Raw genomic sequence first — 8,743 nt, 5'->3', positions numbered from 1 at the left:
AAAGTAGTTGGACTTACTTGTATCAATAGGTTTGCATTTTTCATAATAAATACGATGAACAGAAATCTTAGAAAGTTCTCATATTTACTCTAATGTTTTCAGAGTACCTTAAAATTTCTTCAATTTGACAGAGATAAATCCTATGTCAGTAAAAGTATTTTAAGGGGATGAAAATATATAAAAGGGAATGAGTTTACAGTGTGAGGAGAAATTTACTCAGTTAAACTACCTGTGATGAAATGCTTTTAGTAATAGCGGATGTATTTCCAAGTTTAACTGGAGCTCCTTCTTCTATACATTTAGAAAACTATCTAATGATGACTCCAACACATTCCTTTGTGCAGCACAGACCCATGACTTACTAAAGTGACTACATATATTCTTGGAGACTATTTTCTTACATCAAAACAAACTTCTTATTATAAAAACTAGTTTAAATATACATTAAACTTGCATTTCTTGATACATAATTATCTATACTAAAATAGTTGTTTTAGATAACAAAATGACTGAGAATTGTTGCCTTGCATATGGAAGCCACTTCACAGATAATATAATGACTGTTATCTTGTATAGAGAAGCCACTTCATGGATAATATAATGACTGTTATCTTGTATAGGGAAGTCACTTCACAAATAATATAATGACTGTTATCTTGTATAGGGAAGTCACTTCATGGATAATATAATGACTGTTATCTTGCATAGAGAAGCCACTTCACAAATAATATAATGACTGTTATCTTGTATAGGGAAGTCACTTCACAAATAATATAATGACTGTTATCTTGTATAGGGAAGCCACTTCACAGATAATATAATGACTTATCTTGTATAGAGAAGCCACTTCACAGATAATATAATGACTGTTATCTTGTATAGGGAAGCCACTTCACAGATAATATAATGACTGTTATCTTGTATAGGGAAGTCACTTCACAAATAATATAATGACTGTTATCTTGTATAGGGAAGCCACTTCACAGATAATATAATGACTGTTATCTTATATAGGGAAGTCACTTCACTGATAATATAATGACTGTTATCTTGTATAGGGAAGCCACTTCACAGATAATATAATGACTGTTATCTTGTATAGAGAAGCCATTTCACAGATAATATAATGACTGTTATCTTGTATAGGGAAGTCACTTCACTGATAATATAATGACTTATCTTGTATCTTGTATAGGGTAGTCACTTCACAGATAACATAATGACTGTTATCTTGTATAGGGAAGTCACTTCACAGACAACATAATGACTGTTATCTTGTATAGAGAAGCCAATTTATGTAACAAAATATATATAACCACAAATAATCAAAAGTTTTACTAAATTAATCTTAATTGCTGTAGGGGAAAACATGTTAATTGATAACTAACACAAAAAACATCAAGACTAACCTCCAATCATGAAGGCTTGTAGGAAACACTCTTCCCGATTTTGTGGTGATTAAAGACCCATCAAGATCAAAACCAGCTATCTTACGAGAAGAAAAATAATACATGTGATTTATACATGTATATCATTATGTGTACAAAATATATATAAATAAATATACATGTATATCATTATGTGTACGAAATATATATAAATAAATATACATGTATATCATTATGTGTATGATATATATATAAACATACATGTATATCATTATGTGTATAATGTATATATAAACATACATGTATATCATTATGTGTACAATATATATATAAATAAATATACATGTATATCATTATGTGTATGAATATATATAAATAAATATACATGTATATCATTATGTGTACAATATATATATATAAATATACATGTATATCATTATGTGTACAATATATATATAAACATACATGTATATCATTATGTGTACAATATATATATAAATATACATGTATATCATTATGTGTGATATATATATATATATATATATATAACCATGTATTTCAACTTTTATTTTTTATAATATTCAAAGTGGGTGTATTCAAATAAAACACAGTATGTTACTTCTTTTATTTGAAAAAAAACATTATAAATATAACATCTTATTTAATATATAAACTTTAATTAAACCAACATAATGAATATGATGGTATTTCTAGCTTATTAAGGATGTTGAGATACTACAGAATGACTTGGATCAACCAGACAAAGATTTGCCAGGTGATCTAAATTACAGAAGTATCAGATAATGAATGCATTTGTAATCCACTTGATAATGTGATTGAAGAGAAGGATTTTGACATAGTGGTGGATAAGTTACTCAAGCTGTTGAAGAAAGTTAATATATTTTTAGGATGCATTTATAGACATATTGATCACAAATCAAAAGAGGAAATTCTCTCATTACACAAGTCACTAGTTAGGCCTCAACTGAAATAATGTGTACAGTTTGGGTTTCCTTATCTTAGAAAGGATACTGACATTTGTGGAAGTAGCTAGAATGATTCCACAAATGGAAAAGCTACTTTATATGAATAGGTTAAGACCTCAGTTTATTTGCCCTTCAGAAAAAAATGGTAAGAGATGATCTTACAAAAGCTTACAAGATTAAGTGGGGTATCAAACAAATAAAAAGCTCTCATTTCTTTGTACTGTATTCTAAAGATAATATGACAAGATGACACAAGTTTAAGGAAACAAGCTAGGCTTCCAGTTAAGACAGTTTTATTTTCTTACATGGTGATTGATTTATGGAATAAGTTACCATCAGCACTTTATCATAACACAATATATTAACAATAAGAGACTTCATGGTCCTTCATTGCTGTCCTTGCCCTTGGGAAAAGTTAAACTTTACACCCATTTTTCATGTTTCACGAAATCTTTGATTCCCTTCTTAAGTTCCATTAAATTGATGGCATCCATTACTGATGATAGCAACTTATTCCATAAGTCAATCACACTGTTAGAAAAAATAATGATGTCTTAACTGGAGCTTAGCCTGTCTTTCCCAAATCTTAAGTTTGTGTCCTCTTATCCTATTATCTTCAAAATATAGCACAAAGAAATTAGAGGCCTTTGTCCAATCAACCATCAATCTCTCATATAATCTTGTAAAATCACATGAATAATAAAAGGTGAGTTTTATTTGTTCACAAGGGTGAGCAAGCAGGGACAGCCTTGATGAACTAAATTGTCCCTTTTTATTCATGTGACATTCTGATAACTAATTAGTGTAAGAAACGAAGGAAGTAGAATAATATGTCAACCACACTATATCTGATGAGGCCTTTCGCTCATCAGGATACAACAGACACAGTAGTGGTTGAGATGATATTTATATTATCAAACTGCATGGACAACAACAGTTATGATGTAAACTAGATTAAGCTGGTGAAGTGTATACTATTTCATAGTATTTCTGATTGATGAAACTGAAATCTTTTATATTTGGGCCATTATCATACATCATTAAAGTTGAATTACTTGTAAAATTAACAAAATACTCTTTAGATTATAATTTTTTTGAAACTTGGGTTGTAATTGAGATCTTGTTTATATAACATGGCTAGCCTAAATAAAAGGTAAGAGACAGATATACATATATCTATATTAAACATTCATTTGAACAATCATAACCAATCCTACCGACAAACGTCTTCAATTAAATCCTTACTTTTTCTCTTGGCTCAATACCCTTCCCTGTAAAGATTAAAAGCTCTCCATTATTCACTTCTTTCCAAGGGTTAGAAGAGTCATGTTCCTGATCGTTTACTTCCGAGGGCTTAGAAATATTTACAAAACGTTTCTTCTTTAGAGAAGTTGATGAAGATTCCATGTCTTTTTGCATTTGTTCAAGACGAGATTTGACATCTTGTATGTGGTCCTCATCATCACCATCTTGTTGAACTAAACTGTTATCTTCACCATCTACACTACCTGTAGTTACATTAAATTAGTGAAAAGACAAAACAAAAAACATCGATGAAAATTATAATATTGATCTACTCTGATCTTTGAAAATATCTGATAGAAAAATTAAACTTAGATTATTTAAGCCATGTTTCCATCTCTGATAGAAAAACTAAACTTAGATTATTTAAGCCATGTTTCCATCTCTGATAGAAAAACTAAACTTAGATTATTTAAGCCATGTTGCCATCTCTGTTTAGTGGTGACTTTTAAAAGTGTAATAATCACAGACTGTATTGTAATAACAGAGTAAAGAATAATAATTTATGTTGTCAACTGGGTTCTAAAGTAACTGAACCAGCCTGTGTGGATTTTTGATTTAAAATAGAACTATTTCAAGCTCTGGATACAACTGTGGCAACCAACAGTTATAATGGTAATTTTAAAATGACTATCACAGAGTAGAGGAGAATAACTTGTCTTGTCAATTGTGTTCTAAAGTAAATGAACCCACCTGTGTGAGCTTTGATGAAAAAGATACAATTATTTAAAGCTCTGGATACAACTTTTATAACCAACAATGTAATGAAATTTTGTACATACATTTGACTTGTGTTGAATATAATATTTTAAAACAAGTGAATTGTGTGCTGTCCATTTATTGTTGAAATATATCACCATCAAGTCACAGACACCTACTGTAAAGAATCCTGCCAATACACATAAATAAAAACCTGACACTAAACACAACAGCTCACCTGAATCAAGTTTTCTTTTTCTTCCACTCAGCCTTGGACATTCATCTTCAGTTTGCTCACTTTTTCTTTTATTTGGACTTCCTTCATTTTTAGTGGTAAAAAAATCTTTAAGAGTGCCAGTTTTATTACTGCCTTTTGACATTTTAACATCCTTGAGACTCTCAAGCTCCACTTTCTTATTTCTTGGTGATCGCCTCATAAATACAATGGTATATGGAAGGATACCTTTCAAAAGAAATATTGTCTTTCCTTCTGTGAGCTCAAGTCTGCTGTTAATATGGTATAACTTACCCTCTACCTCACAAGGGTTAGCTCCCAGGTGTGTCAGAGTCACAGTAGCTTGTGAATAGTTTGCTTGAACCTGCACTATAAAAAAACACAGTTTTATTTATATTACAAACATCATAAGCAACAAGTGGGAATCGTGAATCACAAGAGGCCAGTCAGTCCATCTAGGTTACCTATAAACCTCCCAAAAACATTAAATGTATTCTTTTCTGTTTAAGAAATAACCTGACTTACAAAACAATTCAAACCACTGACCTCAATGCACTAAATCCTTCAACAACTACATCATGAAGTAATTAGATCTGGTTGTAAAAACTAAAGAGTTAAAAATGGTAAAGCTTTTGGACCAGACAAGTGAAAGATCAAACAGTTGAGCTTCTATCTTTCAATTTGGGTAGGGAAATATAGGATTGGAGAGTTACTAATGATAATTATATTTCTCCAAAGGGGTCATAAGAGTTTTCCTGGAAATCATAAGCCAGTTACTCTTACTTCTATAATGGGAATAATTCTAGTATTATAAAAAATTACAAAATTATTTTGTGACATATGATATCACAAAAGAGAACCAACATTGATTTAGAATCTTCCTCTGTTAATCTGTGAAGTTTTCTTGAAGATGTTTGTGTATGTATAATTATCTGGAGAATGGACAGGGTGTAGATTTGGTGTACTTAGACTTTTACAAAGCTTTTAATAAAGTGCCACACAGAAGATCAGCTAAGAAAATCACATTGGTCAGTAATGGAGAAATACCAGTTAACTGTATTGTAGGGTATTTGAATGGAAGAAAGCAAAAAGTTGTTCTTAATGTAGTCCAGTAAAACTGGACCTTAGCTACTAGTGGAGTGACTCAGTGGTCAGCACTTGGACCTTTCTTTTTCCTATATACATTAATTACACTGATAGAGCATAATTACTAGATTAGTACAGTTTGTCACTGACATTAAACTCCGGTATTTCTAGCTGCACTGAAGATGGACTTGGATCAAATGATAAACTAGACAAATAATTGACAAATGATCTTTAATTAAAGTAAAACAGAGGATGCATAAATTTTGTTATCATTAGTGGTTGCAATGTTGGAAAAAATAACAACTGTGTACCAAATAAAAATCCCCAACATTAAAGCAAGTTTTAAAATCGCACTGTAATATAAACAACCTTGATATTTATAATGTCTTACATACCTCCTATTCTGCCAACATGAATAGCTACAAAAGTGATCTTTGATTATGTATTTAGGTATGAAGAAAACTTAATTTCAGGTGTAAAATGAACAACTTTTTTACATAATGTTTTTAGTTTTTGAAGTGTTGGGATTCATCTTCAATTTCAGGTACTTCAGTAGTGCTCTAGTATACTCAGGAAGCACTACAGCCCTGTTTATCATAATTTGGACCACACATCTAGTACAAATGGAAACCCACTCAACAGCATGACTGAAAATAGGATCTTGGCATAGTTATGGCTAAGTCACTCAAGCTATTGAGGTAGTGCTCTGTTGCTAGTAGTTAAGCTAAAGGATTTTACGTCTAGATTTCAAGTTAAAAGAGATAATCTCTTATTAAATACTGTGTACAGTTTTGTATCCTAATCTAAGAAAGACTATTGACTTATCGGAAAGGGTTCTGAAAAGGGTTAATCTAAGAAAGGCTATTAACTTATCGGAAAGGGCTCTGAAGAGGGTTATTAGGATGATGCCAGAGATAGAAGGATTATCTTAAAAGGATGGATTAAGATCTTTCATTTCCTCTTGAGAAAAGAAGGCAGAAACTAATCTTAATAAGGTTTACAAGATTATTTAGTAGGTTGATGAAATAAAGGCCCATATCTTATTTCTGCTATATTCTAAAGACAAGTGGACATGAGTTTAAGATTTAGAAAAGATGAGCCTGTCTCCAATTACAACAGGTTTAAACATCAAAAACTGGTGAAGCATTAGAAACCAATTTGTGATAATAATCATGCAAACTGTGGATGTTTCTTTTTCCACATTTCTCTTAATTTGTCCATCTTGGACTCAAATGGAGCCTTGTTGTATGTACTGTTTTGTTATTTTCAATTTCACTTTAAATATTACCAATAAACCTACTCATCTCATGTCCCCAAATTCTATTACAAATAATTTTTATATTACTATGGAAGTTTATTTAAAGTGTATAGTAAAAACGTTTAAAGACGTTATTAAAACTTAGTTTAAGAAACATATAATTAGGACACTTACACATTTATCAAACATTGTTTCACAACCCATTTACACGGGATTCATCTCGTACAACGTCACTTTCTTACGTTTAAACCAGTTTACTTTCTGATCCACATAAAATGCTGATAATTTTTCTCATTTAATCCTTGCATTCTTCCCAGGTTCTTTAAAAGTTTTGAAATAAAGCTTATTAAAAACTGTATATTTACTCTTAAGAACTTTCCAAGTTTATTCACAATAACTTTTGAGAAAGGTTTTCACACATTTATATAATTTGAATGGACAGTAAATCTCATTTTCCTTATAAAACATATCCTATAATAGAAAAATTACACTTTAGATATGTTCCTTTTCTCAAAAAAACAAAAAATAACACCTTCAAATGGTAGTATAAGCACAAGTTTTTGGTGATATCAGTGATAAAATTGATGGTGCACAGCATTGAAAGCTGTAGTGATGGTAAAATGATATCCATATTCCTTGTTTCTTATTATATCTCTTTGATCCTTATGAAGAAAGGTCGGCCTTTCAAATGTTCTGATTACTCTTAAAGACTTTTGTACTTTTGTCTTTAAACTGTAATAGTCTAAAAAACGTGACATCTAGTTTTTAAGATGATTCAGATTAGGTCATCAAGGCATTAATACACCAGGTTTAGATTTTATTTAATAAATTATGTTTTCTTCTAGCTCTCTTAGTTAATGTTATTAATATTAATTAACATAGATTATTACTTACGAAACTGACTGACATATACTAGTAGTAGTACAAAATTCTACTGGTACTAGTAGTAGTTGTCTGGCCTACCAAACTAAAAACAAAAAACAATTGCTTACTTTTTTTAAGCCGACATGAAATCTAAACTTTCATTTTCAACTAAAATAATCTAATTTTAACTCCTGCGATGTAGGTTAGGGAATGATATACCTTGTTTCTTTGAGCACCGTTTCTCTTTCACTTTTGTAACTGGCCCCCTTCCTACTATAACTGGTTTGCCATCCTGTAGTGTAACGTCCAATACTCCTTCACTAAAACTCTTAAGTACACATCCTATGATATCACATTTATCAAGGTCAGCTGACATTATCAATAGATAAAAATCGAGCGTGTAATCTCTACGTACAAGTAACTTAAAATGTTTGCAGTTATTGCCATAGCAATACCTAGACAAGTTATAACTCCTTCCTAGAACTTTGTAGAAGGAACCACGTGTGTAACACTCATCAGCCCTCTATAAAAAGTTATAATAGTGTATTTACTACATAAAAAATATTGATGGAGTACCATCCTTATCCCGTATTATTTTACGTTTGTATATGTGTTAATAGTTGTGAAATTGTATAAATAAAAATTCTACTAAAATATATTTGAATTGAGATTTTCAAATAAAAACGAGTATACTATCAAGCTAAGTATTAGATTTCTACAATTTGAAAACCTCTTTAGTAAAACTACAGTAGCTTTCATATCAATAATACCACTTTGAATTAAACACATTTCAAACTGTTGTAAATGTGAATTTATCTAGTAAGAAAATAAAAATATCTTCTAATCCAAAATAAAAAAGTGATTTCCACAAATTGTTGTATTTTATCTTCTGATAACGTGCGTCAGTTCACGATATTTGTTTTCT

General features: G+C 30.5%; 1 protein-coding gene across 1 annotated transcript in view; it reads right to left on the bottom strand.

The window, feature by feature from the left end:
- The window catches only part of LOC106476098 (aprataxin-like), a 9,289-nt gene extending 983 nt beyond the window's left edge, over positions 1 to 8,306 (bottom strand). The window contains exons 1-4 of the mRNA XM_022380051.1: positions 8,038 to 8,306; positions 4,614 to 4,979; positions 3,620 to 3,882; positions 1,410 to 1,489 (exon numbers count right to left, since the gene is read on the bottom strand). Coding sequence (XP_022235759.1) covers positions 1,410 to 1,489; positions 3,620 to 3,882; positions 4,614 to 4,979; positions 8,038 to 8,194 — 866 coding nt within the window. The 5' untranslated portion in view covers positions 8,195 to 8,306. The remainder of the gene's footprint in view (positions 1 to 1,409; positions 1,490 to 3,619; positions 3,883 to 4,613; positions 4,980 to 8,037) is intronic.
- Between the last annotated feature and the right edge of the window lie 437 nt (positions 8,307 to 8,743).

This window comes from Limulus polyphemus, unplaced genomic scaffold, assembly GCF_000517525.1.
Source record: "Limulus polyphemus unplaced genomic scaffold, Limulus_polyphemus-2.1.2 Scaffold9804, whole genome shotgun sequence".
Taxonomy (NCBI): domain Eukaryota; kingdom Metazoa; phylum Arthropoda; class Merostomata; order Xiphosura; family Limulidae; genus Limulus; species Limulus polyphemus.
The sequence above is the reverse complement of the archived record's forward strand: the minus strand, read 5'-3'. Positions and strand labels throughout refer to the sequence as shown.